At 46.0% G+C, this 20,293-nt stretch overlaps 1 protein-coding gene across 21 annotated transcripts in view; it reads left to right on the top strand.

The window, feature by feature from the left end:
- Nucleotides 1–20,293, top strand: part of MYT1L (myelin transcription factor 1 like) — a 548,227-nt gene that overhangs the window by 436,968 nt on the left and 90,966 nt on the right. For 11 of the 21 annotated variants that reach the window (XM_017860335.1, XM_017860329.1, XM_017860334.1 and 8 more), the window contains 4 exons: nucleotides 8,533–8,783; nucleotides 11,339–11,575; nucleotides 13,235–13,356; nucleotides 14,235–14,303. In XM_017860335.1, the coding sequence (XP_017715824.1) occupies nucleotides 8,533–8,783; nucleotides 11,339–11,575; nucleotides 13,235–13,356; nucleotides 14,235–14,303 (679 nt within the window). Of the gene's footprint in view, nucleotides 1–8,532; nucleotides 8,802–11,338; nucleotides 11,576–13,234; nucleotides 13,357–14,234; nucleotides 14,304–20,293 lie in introns of all 21 variants that reach the window. The other 10 variants (XM_017860324.1, XM_017860333.1, XM_017860323.1 and 7 more) reach the window with 1 other exon arrangement.

The following is a 20,293-nucleotide window of genomic DNA, read 5'->3' as shown; positions in this document are numbered from 1 at the left end:
ATGCTACTGGACAAATTAGCCCAGCACGGCATGGGTTTCCTCGGGAGCAGAGAGGAAGCAAGAGTGTCCTCTGCTGACCTCGCCAGGCTGCAGTGAAGATCAGCTGAGATGGGACGGGTGCAAGGATGCGCTTGGTGGCACCATCACATGTTAGTTACTGGCATTGATCATCACATGCCCGGCAGAGGCCCTGCTGTGGACACTAAGGCTGAGCCATGCTTTGCAGCCGACCCCCTGGAAACAAGCGTCTATTGAGCAGACAGGCTGAAAGCTCAGTGTTAGGGCTTCAGGAAAACAGAGAAAAGGAAATGCAGCCTCTTACCACAATGTAGTGAGAAAATGAGCCGACCCTCTGCTTATTTGTGCATGTATAAATTTTAGAGGCACAAGTGTTATGCAGATGTATTGTGTGGGTGTGAAGTCTGGGCTTTTAGTGACACTCTGTTTCCATTTCACTAGACTCATCTGACAGATTTTAAAAGCATCCTGGAAAGTGCCCACTAGGACAAGACTGGCTGGTAGGGTTGTTGATGGGGTGTGATCCAAGGGGATCCGGCCCCACTCCTGGGCACCAGGTGGCAGATTCTGACTGCAGAGTGACTGCTGCCTGCAGGTACCCTCCAGTGTATCTTTGCCAATACTTGCTTCAGGTGCACAAAGAATTGACTTGCTGCTTCTAAAAAGAGGCAAAGAAATGGTTCTGTTGTAAGGGAGAAAAGTACAGCTCTTAGCAACCAAAGGTCAGGGCCATGCAGATACAGAATGAAATAGAACATAGGACCTTCTCTGCAGCCTTGGAGAATCATCCCTTAAATCATACCAGCTTTGATCAAACCACTCACAAAATCTTCACTTCACCAGCTGCATCCTTCCAGACATAGCACACCAGTGCTTGCTGTCCACCTGACCGTCTGTGTCTATGTGTCTGTCTGTGTGTCTGTGCGTCCATGTGTCTGCCTGCCCATCTGTCAGTCATCATTCCTTCCCTCAGGATACACAAGACATGAAACACACACTGGAGCCCGGTGAAGTGAGGAGTCCCTCCACCTGCAGGATTAGCATGCGCTTTACCAAAGTGGTAGACTTTAGATGAGATCATAGAGTTTGTGCAGAAATCATGCAAAGGGAGAGAAACACACAGGATGGTGAGCACAGCCAGTGGTCTGGAGGCCAGGACGGAGACCCGCAAGAAGGAAGAACAGGGAAAGCTGCGGGGGCTCCTGAGGAAGGGGCTTCACGTTGTCTGTAGGAAATAGAAATCCATGCAGGGTGACGGAGGGGCTGAGGGGAAGAGGATTGAGCATCCACTGGGGCATCTGGGCCCTGCCCTCTCCCGGGAGCTCCAAGCCACAGCCCCACCCACCCTGTTTTGTATGGTGAGCTAAGAATGGCTTTGACATTTTTAAAGAATTGGAGAAAAACACAAATGACAAATAATATTTTCTGATATATAAAAGCTATGTGAAATTCCGTTGCCATGCCATGCATAGAGTGTCATTGGCACCTGGCTGCCCTCAGGGCTTGGTGGGCAGGCTGTGGTTGCTCCTATAGTACAGGGCAGAGCCAAGTGGCCACAGAAACGATCGCACAGTTCCCAAAGCCTAAACATTTGCTACGAGATCCTCTCCAGAAAAAGTTGCCACCCCCTGGCCTAATATATCTCTACCTTTTGCTGTGTCTCCAGGCAACACACCCCACCCTTGGGGGCCTAATCCTGTCAGGTTCCCAGTCCCCGAATGGGCTCTGCCCATGTTCTCCTTTCGATTATTCCCAGCTTCCAAATTCTCCAGCACTCAGACCTTCCCATCATCTTGGCACTTCCTCTTCTTTGCCCCCTGCCCTCCTGGCTGCACGGATGACTCTCCTGACTACCTGGGCAGCTGCAGGCTTCTCTCGTCTCTCCTGCATGACCCCTCTGGAGTGCACCTCCCTGGCCCTCGGTCTCCAGTCCCATCACACCCACCTGCAGGGCTCCCTTTCTTCCCTCCACCTGGCTGACTTTCCCACGGCCTCTACCTGAGCAGAGGCCACTCCCTGGTGAAGTTCTCTCCTCCCGTGGGCAGTGCGCGGCCCTTCCTACCACTCTCCATCTGCCTGCGTCCGTGGAGCTCGGTGCCACAGTCTGCCCTGCAGCATGGCTGCGTCTCACCTCTCCGGCACCGCCTGCCTAGACGGCCTGTCTTCCCACGGGCCCCAAGCTCCTGCTGGGCCACAGGCTGGGTCTGCAGATTCGCTCCACCCTCTGGGGCCTGGGCAGGCCAGGCAGGCAGTAGCTGTGCCAAGGACACTGAGGAAAAGAAAGCCTGACACCGAGACCCCAACGCCCCTTGGACATCAGCTCAACTCCATCAAGTAGATCGTTTGCCTTTGAGATGTCATCCCACTGGCTAGAAAGCTCTGTTCTTTCCCATGTAAGATTAGATGTCCGTATTTCAACTTACTTGACACACTAGGTGGAAGTGTGTAAAGACTATGAGACTCAGTGCCACAGAGGAGGGCCTGAATCAAGTTAGGTCTAAAGATTACTGGGTCCCAGCTAGTGGAGACATCTTCATGATGGACATCTTGTGATTGCATTTGTCTAGTTTTCGTGGAAATTCATACTGTGGATACATGTTGATCTATTCTCTGCAAGAAAAGGTGAATCCATAAGGCAATAGACATTCCTAGGAGAATGAGGCATGTACATTTAGTAAGAATTTCACGAGCGGAGTAGGCAAATGAAAAGGTCCTACCTGGAAGGTTTTATATTTTGTTGTTTTGGTTTATTATTATTATTATTATTATTATGTCAACAGCTGTATTTAATCACACAAATCCTGGGCGCTTTTCCTTTTTTCCTGCAGTAGAAGAGATGGAATGTTGAAGAGGTGTTTTTAGGATGGTTTAAGATCCAGCGGCTGCTCCTGTTTGAAGGCAGCTCTGGCATCTCGAGTTAAAGCTACTGCATTGCTCGTAACCTACAGCGATGTTCTTGGTGCCTGGAAGAACATTAACACATTCTTGTCTGCTGATGGATTGAAAAGCAATTTGATCAAAAATAGCCTTGGGCCAGGCGTGGTGGCTCATGCCTGTAATCCCAGCACTTTGGGAGTCTAAGGCGGGCGGATCACAAGGTCAGGAGTTCAAGATCAGCCTAGCCAACATGGTGAAACCCTGTCTCTACTAAAAATACAAAAATTAGCCGGGCGTGGTGGTGGGCACCTATAATCCCAGCTACTTGGGAGGCTGAGGCAAGAGAATCACTTGAGCCCAAGAGGCGGAGATTACAATGAGTCGAGATCACGCCACTGCACTCCAGCCTGGGTGACAGAGTGAGACTCTGTCTCCAAAAAAAAAAAAAAAAAAGGCTTTGTTTGCTGAAAGAAAGTGTATTCTGTTGTTGTGAAACTGCTCTCATCAGACCAAGCATCCTCCATGCTGGAAGAGGGGAACAGAGCACCCCAATCTGAAGTCCCTGCTCTGCAGCGCCCCCTGCTGTCAGGGCACTGAGCAGAGCAATGCTGATTGTGGCCCAAAAGATACTGGCATGAAGGCCTATGCTGACAGTTTACAAATAGGGATAATTATTAGGACCAAAGACCTTCCTTTCCTGAGCAATTTTAACTGTAGGCACCCTTATTTTTATTTTTGTTTCAATTAAAACTTTCAAATGATATTTTATATCAAATAAAGGATGCATGTGAAAGTAGATGCTGTCTTCGCTGCCCATTTGAGTGTAGTGAGTCGACAGGCTCATCAAAAGACTAAACCAATCACCGACTAAAATTTGGTACTGTCCACTTGGCATCATCTAGTTGTAGCATCTTATGAAATAAATATCTGAAAATATTTATTTTCATTGCATCGTCACATCTACATTTTATAATTTCAAGATAATTTAAGGTGACTCAAGTAAGATGAGAGGAAGAAACGCAGAGAGTCGTTTTAGTTAAAAATTCTTTCAAGTAAAATGTTGTCACATAGAGGTAGCGTCTTTCTTTCTTGTTTCAACTTTTATTTTAGACACAGCGGGTACCTGTTCATTACACGGGCATACTGCACCCAGGCAGTGAACACAGTACCCAAGAGGTAGTTCTCCAACCCACGCCCCTCTCTAGTGTCCACAGTGGCGATTGTTCCCACGTTTATGTCCCTGTGTGCTCAATGTTTAGCTCCCACTCACAAGTGAGAACATGTGGTACAAAGTTTTCTGTGTCTGCATTAATTCATTCAGGTTTGTGGCCTCCAGCACCATCCATGTTACTGCAAATGACATGATTTTATTCTTTTTATGGTTGCATAGTATTACACAGTGTCTGTGTACCACATTTTCTTTATCTAATCCACCACTGATGGACGCCTAGTTGATTCTGTGTCTCTGCTACTGTGAAGAGCATGGTGATGAGCATACGAGTGCATGTGTCTTTCTGGTACAACGATCTATTTTCATTTGGGTAAATACTCAATAACGGGACTGCTGGGTCTAATGGTGGCTCTATTTAATGTGCCTTGAGAAACCTTCAAGCTACTATCCAGTGGCTGAACTAATTTGCATTTCCACCAAGAATATATAAGTGTTCCCTTTTCTCCACAGCCTCTCCAGCATCTGCTGTTTTTGGCTTTTTAATAGTAGCCATTCAGACGGGTGTGAGAAACTGTCTCATTGTGGTTTTGATTTGCAGTTCTCTGGTGATTAGTGATGTTGAGCATTTTGTCACATGGTTGTTGGCCACTTGTATGTCTTCTTTTGAGAAGTGTCTGTTCATGTTCTTTGCCCATTTTTAATGGGTTTTTTTGTGGTTTGCTTGTGGATGTATTTGTTCCTTATAGATGTCAGATATTAGACCTTTGTCATCTGACATAGTTTGTGAATATCTTCTCCTATTCTGTAGGTTGTCTGTCTGCTCCATTGATGGTTTCTTTTGCTGTGCAGAAGCTCTTTACTTTAATTAGGTCCCACTTGTCTATTTTTGTTTTTGTTGCAATTGCTTTTGGAGACCTAGCCAAAAAAATATTTGCCAAGGTCAGTGTTGAAAAGGGTATTTCCTAGATTTTCTTCTCAAATTTTTATACTTTGACATCTTACATTTACATCTTTAATCCATCTTACATTAATTTTTGTATATGGCAAAAGGTATGGGTCTAGTTTCATTCTTCTGTGAATAGCTCGGCCGTTATCCCAGTACCATTTCCCCATTGCTTGCTCTCATTGGCCTTGTCAAAGATTAGATGGTTGTAGGTGTGTGGCTGTATTTCTGAGTTTTCTGTTGTGTTCCATTGGTCTGTGTGTCTGTTTTTACACCGGCACCAAGCTATTTCGGTTACTTGGCCTTATAGTGTACTTTGAGGTCAGGTAGAGTGTAACCTCCGGCTTTGTTCATCTGGCTTAGGGTTGCTTTGCTATTTGGACTCCTTTTTGATTCCACAGAAATTTTAGAGTCATTTTTTTTCTAACTCTGTAAAGAATGACATTGGTAGTTTGATAGGAATAGAATTGAATCTGTAGATTGCTTTGGGCAGTATGGCCATTTTAACAATATTGATTCTTCCAATCCATGAACATGGGACATTTTTCCATTTATTTGTGTCATCTCTGATTCCTTTCAGCAGTGTTTTATAATTCTCGTGGAGATCGTTCATCTCCTTGGTGAGCTGTGTTCCTGGGTATTTCCTTTTCTTTGTGGCTACTGTGAATGGCATTATCTGCTTGATTGGTGGTCAACCTGGATGTTAGTGGTATATAGAGATGCTGGGGTAGCATTTTCTAATTGATAAGATGCTGAGCTCTCCCAGACAAACACATTGTTGATGGCAGCCGAGGCTCTTTGTGGACGTTGGGCAGCCTCAGTCTCCACATCTGTAAGGTGGGCATGTGGTAGCATCTTACAGGGTGGTGGAGGTCTATATGCAATTCTGTTGGAGGATGCTGTGAACACAGTGTAGCGAGAGTCACTGTGAGAGGAGCTTGTGACGAGAAGTCTCTGTCTGGGCGTGAACAGGAGCTCCTGCCTCACCTCTGCGCCCTCACCAAAGCTGAGTGCAAGGTTGCCAGCCAACCTAGGCCAGCTGCAGCTGCAGTTGTTTGTTGCATTGACTTGTGTTATTCCTTTAATTTTTTAGGAATTGAAATTCCCTCATTTCAAAACAAAAGTGTTATTATTTTTTTTTAATTTATGTGGGCAATGATTTTTTTTTCCTAAACCAGTGGCTAGCCCTCACCAGTAAAAACGAAACCCCACATTATTATTTCATTTCTCCTACAATTGTTCTACTATTTCTTAACAAAATTGTAAATGATGTAAAATCACAACCTTTAGTTCATATCCAGAGTATCACAAACTGCAAACTGATGGTTGCTCAGGGTGGCTCAGGGTGCTCACTGCACAGGGCCAGCGGGGGTGTCCTCACAGCCTCTGCTGCCTGCCTCTGGTTGACTCCCTTGCAGCCCCATGGTGGTCTCCCTCAAAAGCCCTGGCGTGGGCCTTGCTCAGACCAGCAGCCACTACCCACCCCGCCCTGTGCTGCTGGGCTCCCTAGAGGAGGGGCATTCCCAAAGGAGAGAGAAGGGAGGGGCACACTGATGGACACTCAGACATGCTTCTCAGGGGCAGCTGTGCCCCACCAGCCGTGGGACCACTCTGGGTGGCTTTGCTCATCCAGATTAGCGAAACACAGTCATAATATCAACAGATTGCTATTATATTTCATGGGTTTTGTGGGTGTGGATTTGAGCCTCTGGTTCATGCACGGGAATCTGGGTGTAAAGCGGTCACTTGCTTGGGGAATTCTCTGTAGCTTTTGGCAGAGGCTGAGACGAAGACAGTGTGGCCAGCTCCCACCCTGGGTACTGTCCTCAGTGCTTCCTCTGCAGGGGCCTGTGCGTTACAGAATCACCAATAACACACCTCTTCCCCATGTCCTGAGAGCCTTCAGTCCCAAACCAAACCTTATCAATGATGAAAGCTTCTTTTTTTCCTTTGTATCCGAATCCAGGGCAATTTCTTAGCATTAGCTCATAATGACCATATCAGCAATGTGAGAAAGCTTTTTGCTTCACTTAGCTTTGTTCTCTTCTTCCTCTGTGGGGAGGAGTCCCTGGGGAAGCCTGGTTCCAGGTTCAGAGCTGCTGCTGATGGCACGGAAGACACTGCGGAAGCCATGACTGCCTGCGAGGTCTCCCTTTCCTTGTAGCAGCAAATAAAACCATAGTTTCCATTGGAATTAGGCAGCTTGGGGCTTTGCTGATTAGGAGTAGGGCAGTCCTAAGCACCAGGAGAACCCGGGCTAGAATGTCTCTAGCCTATCACCAAGTTCTCCCAGCTGCACTCATGCTGCTCCCAGGGAAGCAGGCGGGGATCCCTTGGGGAAGAAGTTGCTTCCTAAAGGGAGGGACTCACTGATGGAGGGATTTAGGACACGAGAGAGACCAGGTCCACCTCTGAGTAACTCTTCACTCTGCTGGATTCCAAGTGACATGTCTGGCCATGCACAAATGATGTCCTGTGACATTAACTGGCAGGGATAACAATTAATAAAGAAGGACCCATCAGATAAATCCTGGACTGAAACAGTTTCATGTACTAAAGGAGATTTTTAACAGCTCTTAACAAATAACTCTTACCCCTCAGTGCTGATTTGGCTGTGAGTGAGTGTGGTGGCTCAGAAAGGATTACTGGGCAGTGGAAATCGTGTCATTGAGGGTCAGTGCAGGGCACAGAGAGGCCATGGCTATGAAAGGGGCAGCTGCACACGTGCCCCACATGTCTGCCCGCCACTGAGTGGCCACTCAGGTGTTCCGACATTTATCCTGAGCGTATTCTCTACGTGCATTTCCCCCTTTCACTCCCATGGCCGATATCAGAATTCTAGAAAAAAAGGATGTTGGACTCACCCTGTCTGGTCTGCATGCCCAGCCAGAAATCCACTTCCCAAAGCACGTGGTCCCCACAGGCCCAGCAGGTGGCCCCCAGGTCCCCTTGAATCCTGGTCACCTGCACAGAGGACCCGGGCCCCAGGAGGCTGCCACAGCCCCTCTGGCTCAAAGGAACAGCCTACTTCTTGACAGATGAGAGACTGGGTCCAGGTCGGGTCACCAAAAGTGCTCGTGAGCCCTCATGTGCTGGGGAGGAGCCCCACTCACTCTTAGGGCCTCCACAGGGGTTTGACTGGGCTGGAATTCCCAGTCACTTCCCTACAACCTGTGGTTCCTGAAAGCTAGCCAGCCCTGTGTCTGTGTTTCGAGGGACCAGATAACTGCCTGTGCTGGGTGCGAGGTGCAGCCTTTCCAACAGGTGATGAATTCTCCTCCAGGGCAAAAAAAAAACAATAAGAAAAAGGGAAAAAAGTAGAAAAAAAGAAAAGGAGCCAGAGGGTTTTGTTTTGTTTTCGTTTGCCTGTTGTTTGTTTTCTTTATGCCAAAGCCCCGGCACTCTGAGGGCCGTCCCAAGCGGCTGTGTGTGGCTAAGGCCGGGGCGGGCAGGCCCTGCCGTGTGCTGTCTGCCGTGTGCCCTGCGGCCGGGGCCTGAGTCATCCCTGTCCCTGTCTCCCCAGCGAAGCGGTACTGCAAGGACCCCAGCCCCAGCAGCAGCAGCACCAGCAGCTACGCGCCCAGCAGCAGCAGCAACCTGAGCTGCGGCGGGGGCAGCAGCGCCAGCAGCACCTGCAGCAAGAGCAGCTTTGACTACACGCACGACATGGAGGCGGCCCACATGGCGGCCACCGCCATCCTCAACCTGTCCACGCGCTGCCGCGAGATGCCGCAGAACCTGAGCACCAAGCCGCAGGACCTGTGCGCCACGCGGGTACACGCGCCTGGGCAGGTGGGGCCCCCGGCGGGAGGGGGAGGCCGGGCCACGGACCCAGCCGCCGAGACACGCGGCGCTTTCAGGGCAGCTTTACGGTGCGAATGCCCTGGTCTCCTAAACCATTCTTGCCACTGTGAACAATTAGTGCAGCTTCCCTGAAAGCAGCCTGAACAGCACCATCGTCCAAAGCGCAACCATTGTCTCGATCAGAGGCAAGGGTCAGATCTTGTAAATTAACGTGCATCCGTGGATCCTTCTCTCCAGGATCCAGAAGCATTTCTGTCAACAAAGAACACCACGTGGTCCTCCTGTGGTCTCCAGTGACCACACAGAGGATGCAAAACGAAGCGTGGACCGCCCTTGAACTTTGACAGGAAGCTCTGCTAGCACCGTTGCCAAGTGAAATGCAGGCATCTGCCCATGGATTCCTGGGTGGCGGGGAAACAAAGGAAGTAAAAATCGGGCCTCACACCAAGGGATCAGCCGTGTATTTACAGCCAGCACTCGTTAGTTCCACATTTTCCTGGGTGCTGTAGTGCTATGAAAGGCATAGGAAGAGTGTCTGTTTTTAATTTTCTTATCGATTGAACCAGTGCTTCTGCTGGGCGGGAGAGAGAGCCTTGAAGATGCAGCAGACCTGGGAGGTTGCTGCCTCGCCGAGGCCACTAGGCGGCCGGGGAGAACCAGGCGGTGCAGGGAGCGGTCTGACTGTCCTCAGAGACGCAGAGCAGCGGACCTGTCCACCTCCTCTCCCGATAAACGAAGGGCTCTCCACTGTGGAGCGCTGCCTGGCCATGCACCTGAGTGCACAACACTGACAGTGGTTCTTGTAAATACTTGTAGTTGGTATGAATGAAGAAAGGTCAGTCATCTTAACGTTTTGCAAATGTTTTTTCTTCTATCGGTATATTTAGTCCTAGATATTGGAAAAGCGTCAGGTGCCTGCAGTTTTCCTGGTGATCAAGGTTGCAAAAATGCAAGGTTAGCATGGAAGAGATTCTGTGGCAACCACAAAAAAAAAAAAAAAAAAAAAAAAAGGCAGAGACCCTTTCCAAATTTTGTAGCATTTTCTTAAAATTAAACTAAGACTAAGAGAATAAATCCAACATTATGAAGCTTAAATTAATATCAGAACTTCAAATCAGAGTGCACTTTGACAAAGAGAGTTCAGGCAAAATGATACTGTATAATTTATCAAGGTAACAGCTCCAGGGATGGTGGTCTCATTCCAAGCATCTTCCTTCTACTGTTGCGTTGAGAGGAGAGAGCTGCTAGACCTTTGAGGAGGCAGCAGCTTTCAGACCAGCTCAAATCAAATTTTGCTCAAAAGAGTGTCACTCTTTGGGGAAAACATGCAGGATTGTTAGGGGTATTTTGATTTTTTTTTTTAAACTTTCGATCCACGTGTCCCTTCTCACTTTCTCCCTGAGAGGCAAGTGCTGCAGAATTCTTGATGCATTTCAAAGCATCCTTTAAAAAAAATAAAAAGCCTCACCCTGTACCTCTTTGTTGTTGTTGTTGTTTTTAAGCCAGCAGACTAAATTGCAGGTTTGCTGAAATTTGGAGGAGATCAGATGGTAATCACTGTAGTAAAGGTATTTTTAGCTGCAACTGAAGATCTCCTTTCTTAAAATGGAAAATTATCTTCATTATAAAAGTTCTTATTACAGCCAGGCACAGTGGCTCACACCTGTAATCCCAGCACTTTGGTAGGCTGAGGCGGCCGGATCACTTGAGGTCAGGAGTTTGAGACCAGCCTGGCCAACATATAGTGAAACCCCATCTCTACTAAAAAATACAAAAATTAGCTGGGCATGGTGGCGCAAACCTGTAGTCCCAGCTACTTGGGAGACTGAGACAGGAGAATTGCTTGAACCTGGGAGGTGAAGGTTGCAGTGAGCCCAGGTTGTGCCACTGCACTCCAGCCTGGGTAACAGAGCAAGACTCTGTCCCTCAAAAAAAAAATTGTATTACAGGGTAAATTTTAGTTTATTCTCTTTCCTTCCTTCATCCTTCTAATTCTTTTGTTATCCTCCTCCCTAGTTCTTGAACTATTAGCATCAATAAAACTAAAAGAGAATTTTTAAGCTGATATATATGTGTGTGTTTATACACACACATACATACATGCACATACATGTATATACACACATGCATACACGCAAAATTTTTATCTCAGGTATTTGTAACTGTAATAAAATTAAAATTAAATACTTTGTAATTTTCTTCTGAACAAACTCTAAATCAGAGATATAATAGGACAACAAGGAAGGAGAGAGAGAGGATAGACAGTAGATAAATAGGGAAATGGAGGGAGGGTGGGAGGGATGCCTGGATTCTCCAACTAATTTTGCAGCTAAGCATGGGATAGCAGGAATGTACCAACAGACCAGGACTGTTCACCTTGGGAGTTCAGGCCAAGGAAACAGCAGTGAGGAATTCTGTGTTTGAACGCTCCCCTGGCTGATGGCAAGACTGCAGTCTGGGAGGAAGGACCCGTGGTGTTACAAGGTGCCAGGCCAAGCACAGTCACCATGTCTTTCTGCCAACAGAACCCTGACATGGAGGTGGATGAGAACGGGACCCTGGACCTCAGCATGAACAAGCAGAGGCCACGGGACAGCTGCTGCCCCATCCTGACCCCCCTGGAGCCCATGTCCCCCCAGCAGCAGGCAGTGATGAACAACCGGTGTTTCCAGCTGGGCGAGGGCGACTGCTGGGACTTGCCCGTAGACTACACCAAAATGAAACCCCGGAGGATAGACGAGGACGAGTCCAAAGACATTACTGTATGTCCTTTTCATTGAGCCTGTGTTGACTGCCAGACTTTAAAATGGGGCCCCAGCTGAAAGAAGTGCCATTTGCACATACCTTATGAGAAAATATATTTTCTCTTTAAATATGACCTTTAACTGAGGAGGACTTAGAAAACAGTTTTTGTTGACCCAGAAGAGATTTGTGACTAACACTGATTAGAGTGAAACTAACTATTGACTCTTGTAAATGATAAAGTTTATTTTCTAACAAATATGTTTTGTTACAAATGATTACTTTAAAAAAACATATAAATAGCATGTAATTTCATTTTTCTGGGTGTCCTGTTGAAACAATACAGGATTTTCCTTGCTGGTAGAGAATTTTAATAGGAGTCTTAGATACTTAAATGGTTAACTGTGTGCTGTTAATTAACTAGCTCTTCGAAACTAAGGACAGTGTCCCTTCTCTAAGAAACCGAAGGTATTCAAAAGAGTTTACTCTAGCCTTGAATCAATTATTCTAGTACCATCACCTAAATCTTTGTTTATGACTGTATTACTAAAACATCTATGGCAAGAACATATTTTTGAAGTAGCTACAGTGTTCAAATTCAGGTTATTAAAATAGATACAATGCCCGTTAGGCTTTGAAAAGAAATAAAGAAAAATGTTTTCTTTATGTACTGACTTTAAAGTCTTTGATTCTGAGAACTATGACATCCTGTTTATTCACTGAAAATGAAATTTATTTTAGTACAATAGAGAGACCACCATCAAAGCAGTAGTGTCTTACAGAAACAAGGAAATAGAAAAAAAAAAAAAAGAAAGAAAGAAACATTAGCCCCATGTAGAAATTGGCAGAGAGGGCACCTGCTTATAAGCCTGTTATCTGCATTCTTCAAATTGATTTCAGTATCCAGGCATTGTGGAAAAGAACCAAATCAGAGTGGCAAGCTAAATTTCTAAGTATTTTTTTCTCCTGCAGTGTTGAATCATTACTACCAAATAAGGCATGGTGGTTGAATCTCCAAATTTATTTTAGTTAAAAGTAAGCCCTCATAAAATGACAGAAGTGTTTTCATCCTGGATCATCATGGAAGACAAACCTTCCCATGTAGCTAGACTTAGGAAATGTGTCTGCTGAGCATCGCCACCTCTAGAAACATCCACGTTACTGCAGGTGAACACACAACTGAAAAGGAAATTTAGTTACATTCCTCTAAATTGGTCTCCATTACCCTCAATCTTAAAGCAAGTGCTTGCAAAATCCTGACCAATGGTGGGGGAAAGCTTAGCCCTAACACACTGTAGTTCCAGTGTTGAATCTTTGCAGGCAAGTGTTGGATAAAGCAGCCCACCCACAGGTGTGTGCTGAAGGCTGAATGAGGAAGACCAAGTTAAACATAGTCTCTGGCTGCCGGACCATGTATGTGTCCATGTGGTGAGCATGGCCAGGTGAATATTGAATAAGGGCCCTGACCACTGACAGGTGACCATCATTTTAGTTTAGAGCAGTGGAAGAAAAGCTCAATATGCATTTTCAGAAGGGGCATTATCAGGACAAAGAGGATCTTAACGGTACAGCAGAAAGAGGTGTAAGATTAGAGGCCACCCCAGAGCCACGAACCGCCTCCCTCAGTCTGTGTGCCGTGTGATCATCCGTGTGGCTCTGAAGCTGTGTTTTGCCCACAGCCAGAAGACTTGGACCCATTCCAGGAGGCTCTAGAAGAAAGACGGTATCCCGGGGAGGTGACCATCCCAAGTCCCAAACCCAAGTACCCTCAGTGCAAGGAGAGCAAAAAGGATTTAATAACGTAAGCATGCTGTGAGGTGAAATTATGAATCTTCTTAATCTTCCCATTCTTTGGCTGATTTTTAAAAACCGGATCTGTATATGCCTTGCCGTTTGAGCATGCGACATTCGCAGCATATAAATGTTTCCGATTGCCGGGTCAGTAGAGTGAGCAGCTCACCGTGCACTTGCCTGTTCCCAATGACGCTCTGTTGGACGGGGGCGTCATTTTCATTTAACCCGTGCATTTTGCCGCTTTTCTTCAGGGTGCTTAAATCCCCTTGCAGACATTGCAGCTAAACTGGAAACAATGAAACTTTTTTAAAAGTTTTTTTTTTTTTAAACATACTTACTATTTTGGCTGTTTTGTTTTGTTTGGTGGCAGATGTCCAACTCCAGGGTGTGATGGGAGTGGTCATGTGACTGGTAATTACGCCTCACACAGAAGGTGTGACTTCATTTTTCTCATGGTGGATTCTGTCTTTTCAATTTATTGTTTTCAGCTTACCTCAACAATGCTGTCAAAGTAAAAATGTTGAATTCTGTGTCAACCCTTTAAGTGCTATATGTTGACCTTCAAAAGCATGCTAATTTATGTGTTGTATAATGTCTTTTATCTTCAAATAAACAACCTAAATTTGTAAAATTCTTCTTAAGCATTTAAGCCAAAGAGCACAAATGTTTTATCTTATTTTTTAAACAATTTCTTATTAACAGAAATATTTTCTTAAATTTATATTCGAACCAATTCAGAATTAATTGTGCAAAAAAATTCAATATACAGCACTTGCCCATTGCTTTTCTGCATTAAACTCTTTAATTTTGGTTTTTATGTTGTGTTTGTTCGGGAGTTATGCGCTTCGCGGTTGACTGACCTGCCTGTCCCGGCCTGTCTTACAGTCTATCTGGCTGCCCCCTGGCGGACAAAAGCATTCGAAGTATGCTGGCCACCAGCTCTCAAGAACTCAAGTAAGATTTAATGACAATAATTCTCTTTTAAAAATCCATGCACTCAGTAGTTCACAAAAAAAAAAAAAAAAAAAAGATGTGTCATTTGCAAAGAAAAATGTCTGTTAAAAAACATGGCCTGTGAACCCCAGTGCCTTGATATAGAAACGTGATTGAGTCCTCGGAATTTCAGCCACTTTTCCACACAACCCATTCTGCCTTTTCCCCTGACATACCTCCAGCTTATTCATGTCATATCCTTCCTATCTGAAATTTCCTAAAGCATGAGTGTTTTCTCCAGAGATGCATGCATATGGAAGGGAAATTTTACAGTTACTGATATTTTGATAAAATGACTAAATAATCAAACTTTAATTTTTAAAATAAATTCATAGGAGTATTTACAATATGGATACTTAAGTAGCACTCATGACAAAATCTAGCATCATAATAGCTATGTTCTTAAATACACTGTGGTCTTAGTCATGAATACTCTTTAGGACAGTGTCACCTCGCGGTTCGGGGATCCGGAGAGTCATGGAATTCAACCAGACACACATCATTCTAGAGTTTCACCTCCCTCTTCTCTATGCGTGTCATTTTTAAGCATAAATCTGGCAAAGGGTGAAACACCTACATTTATACTGCCACACTGAGATTTCCCTCCTTTGCATAGACATCTCTAGATGCAGGTCCAGACAGGTTCAGAAGAAGCGGGTAGAAGTCACGGAGGCAGTGTCAAAGCCTCCGCACTCCAGGGAGAGCATAGGTGCAGGTGCACACAGGGAAAGAGGGTGAGACCTGGGAGATGCTCACAGTGCGATGAGAGCCAAGAGTCCCCAGATAATCACTTTAAATTATTGGACATGCCATATCATTATGTCAAACTGCTTGGTTTTCCTTTTGTTTGGAAAAAGCATTGTTATCCACGCAAAGAGAATGCTGCTTTTCAACCCACATTTGATCTCTTTCCCAATCATCCCTCCCCACCTCCCAGACCCCTGACGATAGACCAGGACTGGCATCCCAGACCCCTGACGATAGACCAGGACTATTGCAAAGTGTAGGCTTCTGTTTCACACCCATGTCATCTTTTACAGGATCCCTGTCCAAGGCCCTAGGGCCATAGATCACCTGCTTATGTTCAGTGACTTCCTGAACTAGCTCTTTCGCCACAAGACCCTTGGAACTTTCTTCATGGAATGTAAACGCCTGGAGGGCTTCCTCTTACCTAACGGCTGTAAAGTCTGTAGCCTCATCCAAAACAGTTCCTCGTGGACAAAGTAGCTTTAGGATCTCAAAATGACAGCATTAGCAAGAGCAATTCAACCCACTTTGTTCAGGCATCTTTTGTATGGCTCAAAACCACATTTCCCTCATGGTCAAAACATGACTAACTCCCCTGGGAACTTGGCCAATACATCAGAACATGGCAACATTACTTTGAATTTCTTGATGAGGGACACTTTGCGAAAGATTGGCACACTCCAGTTCCAACAGGCCAGCTGTAGACAGGAAAACAGCCTCTGTAAAAGTTGCTTCTAGTGTTGCCTCTAACTGGTCAGAGACTGCAGGGATTCGTTCTCTTTGGCTTGCCTCCCTTCACGTTGGGCTTGGTGGCTTATGTTGATTTGAAATTCTGGGCCAGCTTGCTGTTTCTCCAGCATCAGCACTTTCTTCTTCTCTTACTTCATCTTGCAAGACGGTGTGATGGTCCCCACCTTTAGCATTTTCCAAGGGAGCCGGTTAGCTCTTCGTGCCTTCCAGGGCAGGGTGGGCCTGGGCAGCCCCTCCTTCCTGCCTTGTCTTGGAGGGGAGGCTGTATCTTCCAGGAGGTGGATGGCCTTTTCCTAATTGTGGTTGCTCAAAAAGCCACACTCGTGTCTAAACTTATCTTTGCAAAAAGTAAATCCTATTCTGATAGAGCCTTTCTGGGAAATCTGAACTTGACTGATTTTCTTAAATGGTCCTTTTCTATGAATGGATCTTCAAAACTAAGAATTTCAATCAAGCATCTTCTGTAAAAACACTAATGTTTCAATGACCAAATTTTGCTTGATGGTATAACCACAGGTTATCATTTCTTTTCTTTAACCTTGTAATTGGTGACACCCCTTATCTGTTACCTGTTGGATCTGGGTCAGCAAGATCTGTTGGGGGGGTTTCTCAAGCCCAGGAACGTGGACTGAGCCCCTCATGACCTGCAACAACTTTCTTTAGAATAATTCGCACATGAGTCCTTTTTACTATTCTTTGTGTATATTTTCAAGGGTTTGGTCAATTTGTCCTGCAGCAGCAGCATCCCTGATTAACAGCATGACGTTAAACCATTCACCGTATCCTGCCACAACCTCTAATCCTTCATAAACACATGGTAGAAAGTGGGCCCCAATTACCTCCGAAGCTCTTCTCTACAATACGTGTCAGCTAACAAATGGAACTTTCTGGAAATTTTCTTCTTGTCACTTCCAACGCTGACTTGTGATATTTGGCCTTTAACAGGACATTCTTGATCATGGACAAAACAAATTTTCCAGATAAACTCTCCCTCTTGGATCCTCTAAGCTCTTAAACTTCCTGAGATAACACTTTGCCTGGTTCTTACCCAGAGCAACAAACGTGGGACGTTTTGAAAAGAAAATCCATAACCTCATGTCAAATTATGTGTAACGTGTAAACTGAAACTGGATTAAAATTTAATGTGCACCTGAATCTTACTCCAACTCTGGGACTGTTGCTTTCTTTGCTCTGTAGCCCATCTGGTGTTGAAGACATAGTTCAGAGGCTCAGAAGTCAGGAAGGAAGCCCAGGGTAAAAGGGACACTTCGGGGAGGCAGACGGAGGAGGGACGCCCAGTTCCGAAAGCCTCTGTGCCTGGCAGACTTTTGTGCATCGATGTTTCAAGGTGGAATTCACCGTTACCTTGTATGCCCTTTCTAGGAGCCGACCTCCCAGGGTCTCCGTGAGCCCTGCCTGGCTGTGACATTCACTGAGATCACAGGCCAAAAATCAGAAAAGGATACATTTGTGCAGATTAGAGTTTTTGGAGGATGAGAACTCTGCCCACCATGAGCTCTGATTCCCTGTAAAGTTTCTTCTTGTGACATTTCATTTGCTAGGATTCCCTGAAACAAACAGCAGGAAAGAGCTTGCAAAACCTATCGCAGCTGGTCAGCCTTTTCTTTTTCTTTTTCATTGTCTTAAGGAACCATATTCTCCCAGCCAGGAATTATTTTTTTCTGCTTCCAGATGTGTGTGCCATTGTAGACATGGGCATGGTGTAGGTATAACCAAAGTAAGCCAAATACAAACTGATTTCGATCACAGGGAATTGGCTCTTAAGAGGAGCCCACAAATCGGCTTCCATTTATGTTTTGGTTGGCCAAATGAAGATTCCTCCTTACTATCCTTGCCTTTATCTTATAATACCACAAGTCCCGACATTAGTGTAACTCCTTGTAGGAAAAAGAACCTTGGGCTACTTGTTGGTTTTCCTGGAGTCTGAGCTTGGCCTGAGTCATCACGGCAGTGAGCGGGTTGTACTTTTGGTCCCTCGGCCTTCGCGACGGTCTCGTACGCTCTGTAATCTCTAAGCTCGTATCCTAGGCATTTTCAGCTTGAGCATGCAGGAATTTTAGCCACATCTAACACATCTTTTTAACCTGGTTACATGCATTTTAAAATACGTCATAAGTCAAAGAATTAACATTTTGAACGTAGGTCAAGATGTTGCTTTTTGCTAAGGCTACTTATTTCTAGCCCATCCTGGGGCTTAGATTCTCTGCTGTAAACATAACACAGGCACAGGGAGATTATTTGCCAGGCTCTCCTGGAGAGAGATGTGAGCTTTGCTCACCCCACAGCTTCCGTTGTTAGGGTGCAGGAGGGTCGTCGGCTTTGACTGCTCACCAAGTTCTTAGGAATAATCCTCATTTCGGTAATCTTTTGCTTTCACAGTTTACAATAGTCAATCCACAGAACTCTGTGAATTACAACTGCCCTCGGCTGGGGTCTAGTTTCTTTAACAGGAGGCCCTATTTCCTTATCAGGGGAATGAGTTGACCTCTGTGTAAATTCAGCTCTTTTAGGACAGAAAGTTGTGTGATTGCAGCCTCCACACTGGGAGGGGAGCTGTGTGATCTCCCACTTCAAAGATTGCTCTTGTAGCACCCTTCTTCCTGTTAGAAAAGATGGAACCATTCAGCCGCTGACGTGGCTCACCCGAGAGCACCTGGGTGCACGTGACCAGCGATGTGCATGAGCGGGAATGTCTCGGGGAGAAGAAGCGATGGCCTGGGGTTCTCAGGTGCAGGTCCCTCTGGCGCACAGGGTCCACTGGGGTTTCTCAGGTGCAGGTCCCTCCGGCGCACAGGGTCCGTTGGGACTCCAGCAAGCGCGGCCCAGGCCACGGGGATTGCGTGCCTGCCCCAGAGCCTTCCCCAGATCTGTGGTGGCCCCTGCTTGTGCTGAGATGCTGCAGGCTTGTAGGGTGCCCGACAGTGGACAAAAGGCTTCTGCACAGACTGTCGCCTTCGTGAGGAAAAGGGGGAAGAGGTGCTTTGACCCATTTTGCGGATGTGAGAACTGAGGAGCGGGCGGTTGGACTGCTCGGTTGAGATGCACAGACTGTCAACTGCAAAGACAGAGCCTGACTCAGAAGCTTTCCCACGCTTCACGCTTGCTCCTGGGTCATTAATAACACCACCTTCAGTGTGCTGCTTTGTGACTGAGAATTAAGAGTTTCCATTTAGTGATGACCACAGCCATCCACATGCACACATACACAGAATTTATTTTTGTTTCCACACTTGGCCTCGTGCAGTTTCCCTGTGACCCTCACAGGGAGCTGAGCTGGGACCCACCAGCGGTGGCCACCCCGGGCACTATGCCGCATCCCTGGTGGAAAGCTGACACGCCCACTCCTCACAATCAGCCAAATGCATTGTGAACTTGCTCCTCCAGGGACCCAGTTCTACCATGTATATTTTCACATCTGTAAATGGTTTATAAAGTTTGCACTATGGCATTTACACAAGATATCCTACAAAGTACAGCCTATTGGAGTTGTATTTTATCATAATGAGTAGGAGAAATTAAAATATAGGAAATACAATTAAGCATAATAAGTAAAACTTCTAAAATAAGAATGTTTCAGAATGACTCCAGGCGCGCGCGCGCGCGCGCACACACACACACACACACACACACACACACACACACACGAACCGGCAAACCAACAATAAACCCCTCAGGTCTTGGTTCATGGAGTTTCCTGTTGAGGGAGGATGAGCCGGAAGCACCTTGGTCTTTCCTTCCATTTCTCAAGTCCGCCGTCAGGGCGAGCCCAGCAGCAGGAGCCTCCCTGGGCCCAGTGGAAGGGGCTATAAGTGGGGAGGGTCCCTGCTGCAAACCTTTCTTCCTGCCTCCTCCTTCTCTCACAGTAAGCCTGAGACCTGGATTATTAAGGGAGGGACCCAGGCATTGGGGTTTGGGCTGAATCTTGCTTATTTTAACTATACTGACGCACAGGCCAGCCAAAAACAAAACAACAACCACGTCGAGAATCTTTAGTGTTTAGCTTTTTAAACGGCTTGATGAAACATTCCTAAAGTTCTCCAGCTATATTTGAAACGTAGTGTAGGTCTGTTTATGCCTCGCCATTGTCATGGTTTTGATGAAGAAAATATTGAAATTCACTGAGTAAGATCTCAGACTTAGGTAATACAAGGGGGCAAGGGGTGGCAGGATCTGAGGCCAGTGGCCAAGATGCTCTGCTTTTCATGGAGAGGTTCTCTGTGCAAAAGAAAACACAGAGCATGGGTTTTCCAGTCACTGGGGAGCACTGTCAATCTCCCTGTGCCTCAGTTTCCTTCCCTGTGAAGTGGGACAGTACTGGTAGCAAGCACACACCTGACAGTCAATACCTGTTACAATTGACAACAACCATGTACAAAAATCCCCACAAAATGAAACTTTTCCATTTTTCATTTATATTTCATTATTCATTCTTC

Source organism: Rhinopithecus bieti, unplaced genomic scaffold, assembly GCF_001698545.2.
Source record: "Rhinopithecus bieti isolate Rb0 unplaced genomic scaffold, ASM169854v2 scaffold_51905, whole genome shotgun sequence".
NCBI lineage: Eukaryota > Metazoa > Chordata > Mammalia > Primates > Cercopithecidae > Rhinopithecus > Rhinopithecus bieti.
This window is presented reverse-complemented; position numbering and strand designations above follow the sequence as displayed.